The sequence below is a fragment of the Limulus polyphemus genome, unplaced genomic scaffold (genome assembly GCF_000517525.1).
Source record: "Limulus polyphemus unplaced genomic scaffold, Limulus_polyphemus-2.1.2 Scaffold1870, whole genome shotgun sequence".
In the NCBI taxonomy this organism is placed as follows: domain Eukaryota; kingdom Metazoa; phylum Arthropoda; class Merostomata; order Xiphosura; family Limulidae; genus Limulus; species Limulus polyphemus.
In genome coordinates this window covers 211,600-213,329 of record NW_013667480.1, presented here as the reverse complement: position 1 = coordinate 213,329, position 1,730 = coordinate 211,600, and the positions used below count along the sequence as shown (strand labels likewise).

At 34.6% G+C, this 1,730-nt stretch overlaps 1 protein-coding gene across 1 annotated transcript in view; it reads right to left on the bottom strand.

Annotated features, from left to right (window-relative positions):
- The window catches only part of LOC106465209 (calcium-transporting ATPase sarcoplasmic/endoplasmic reticulum type-like), a gene marked incomplete at its 3' end in the record, with an annotated part of 81,903 nt that overhangs the window by 20,121 nt on the left and 60,052 nt on the right, over positions 1-1,730 (bottom strand). Inside the window, exons 9-10 of the mRNA XM_022393063.1 lie at positions 1,546-1,612; positions 1,147-1,319 (exon numbers count right to left, since the gene is read on the bottom strand). Coding sequence (XP_022248771.1) covers positions 1,147-1,319; positions 1,546-1,612 — 240 coding nt within the window. The remainder of the gene's footprint in view (positions 1-1,146; positions 1,320-1,545; positions 1,613-1,730) is intronic.

Below are 1,730 nucleotides of genomic sequence, written 5' to 3'. Positions count from 1 at the left end.
AAAAAAAAAACACCAGGCCAATTAACTGGTGAATTCACCCCAGAATGGTAAGAGGATAAAATGAGAATTTTACAGAAGAAACATGAACTCAGGAACCATGAAAGGGAGCAGTACATGTCATATACCATCAAAGAGCCCTGACTGGGCAAAGGAGGCAGGCGGGATCGAAATGGTCATAAAGATGGGAAATGAAAGGAAAGGAAAAAGTGTGAATGGAGAAGTACCCTCTCGAGCCGCTGAAGTCTTGGGCATAAAGGAATGATCAGGATAGAGGAGAGAATAGGAACTAAAAAAAAAAATCAACTCGAACACATCAGAATGACAACTAGAGCAAGAACAGGGACCTTAAGCAAAGGTGATATAACAAACATGAAGACAAAAGAGAACAAAAATGACAAAGAACAATGTAACTAAAGTATAAAAATTAAGTAAAAACTTGTGGAAAAATGAATTAAACTGTGAGTGAAAACATATCTATTCAATAAGACTGCCAATCGAGAAGTAGTTAACAGTTACAAAAGTAGAGAGTACACTAGTTATGATAAGGGTAGTGTCACACTCCTATTGGTGGAGGGTTGTTGCATAATCATTTGCATATTATTATACAGAGATAAGTGGAAGTATCAAGGCTAGTGGCAAGCAAAAACCTGCACCAATAGAGGGCAGTATAAATGAAGGAAGTTTTTTTTATGAGTAGAAATAAGATATTGTATCGGAAATGACACACTAGGCAGGGATTCATCTTTCAGCAAGACAATGATCCTACACATTCAGCAAATATGTTGAAATGATATCATGATGGTAATAAAGCTGATGGAACACTCACAACCATGGCTTGGCTTACACTAAGTCCCAATATGAACATTCTTCAGTCTGTAAAAACTGTAAAGGTCTAAATACAACCAAACAACCTAGCTGAACTTTAGAAAGTAATACAGAACATTTGGAACATTGTATAGCAGCATGAAAATAAAATGTAATGATCACTGTAAAGCTAATATAAAAAATATTAAAGCATTGTACAACTTACTTACTTTTCTTTTGTACTTTTTGTGATAATATTAATACATTGACCATCTATTTCCCACAACTCATTTATATGCATGTTTCCATAATTATTTTATGTATGCAGCTATATCAACTCACTTTAATCCAGGACCCTCCATGGGCTGGATCATTAAAATGACCAATATTGATAGCCCACACTGCAACACAGATGACAGAGATCACCTTAGACAGCTGTTCACCAAATTCATCCAGTTTCTGCTGCAGTGGTGTTTTTACATCTTCTGTTTCTGACATCTCTGTACGAATTTTACCTACATCCACAGAATTTGTAAGTAATTAGCTCAGATATTCTTCTGTCAAGATAGAATGCTTCAGCACTTCATAGACTAAAATTTAGTTCTAAGTACATTATTATAAAGTAAACAATATAGACATTTTAAGATATTGTAATTATCAGCTGCAAGATACAATTATTTCTTGTTCCTCACTCAAAGTTTTTAATTAGTAGTACAAATATGAGGAGCACAAAATTCTTACCAATAGCAGTATCAAGTCCAGTTCCAATTACCACACCTTGAGCTTTACCAGATGCAATGTTTGTACCCTATATTAATATAAGAGAAACAAGTTTAGAAAAAAGTACACTAATGTGTAGTTAAATTCGATGACGAGGAACCCACTTTGAGACTAATAATGGACTAATTACTTGCACCTGATGATGA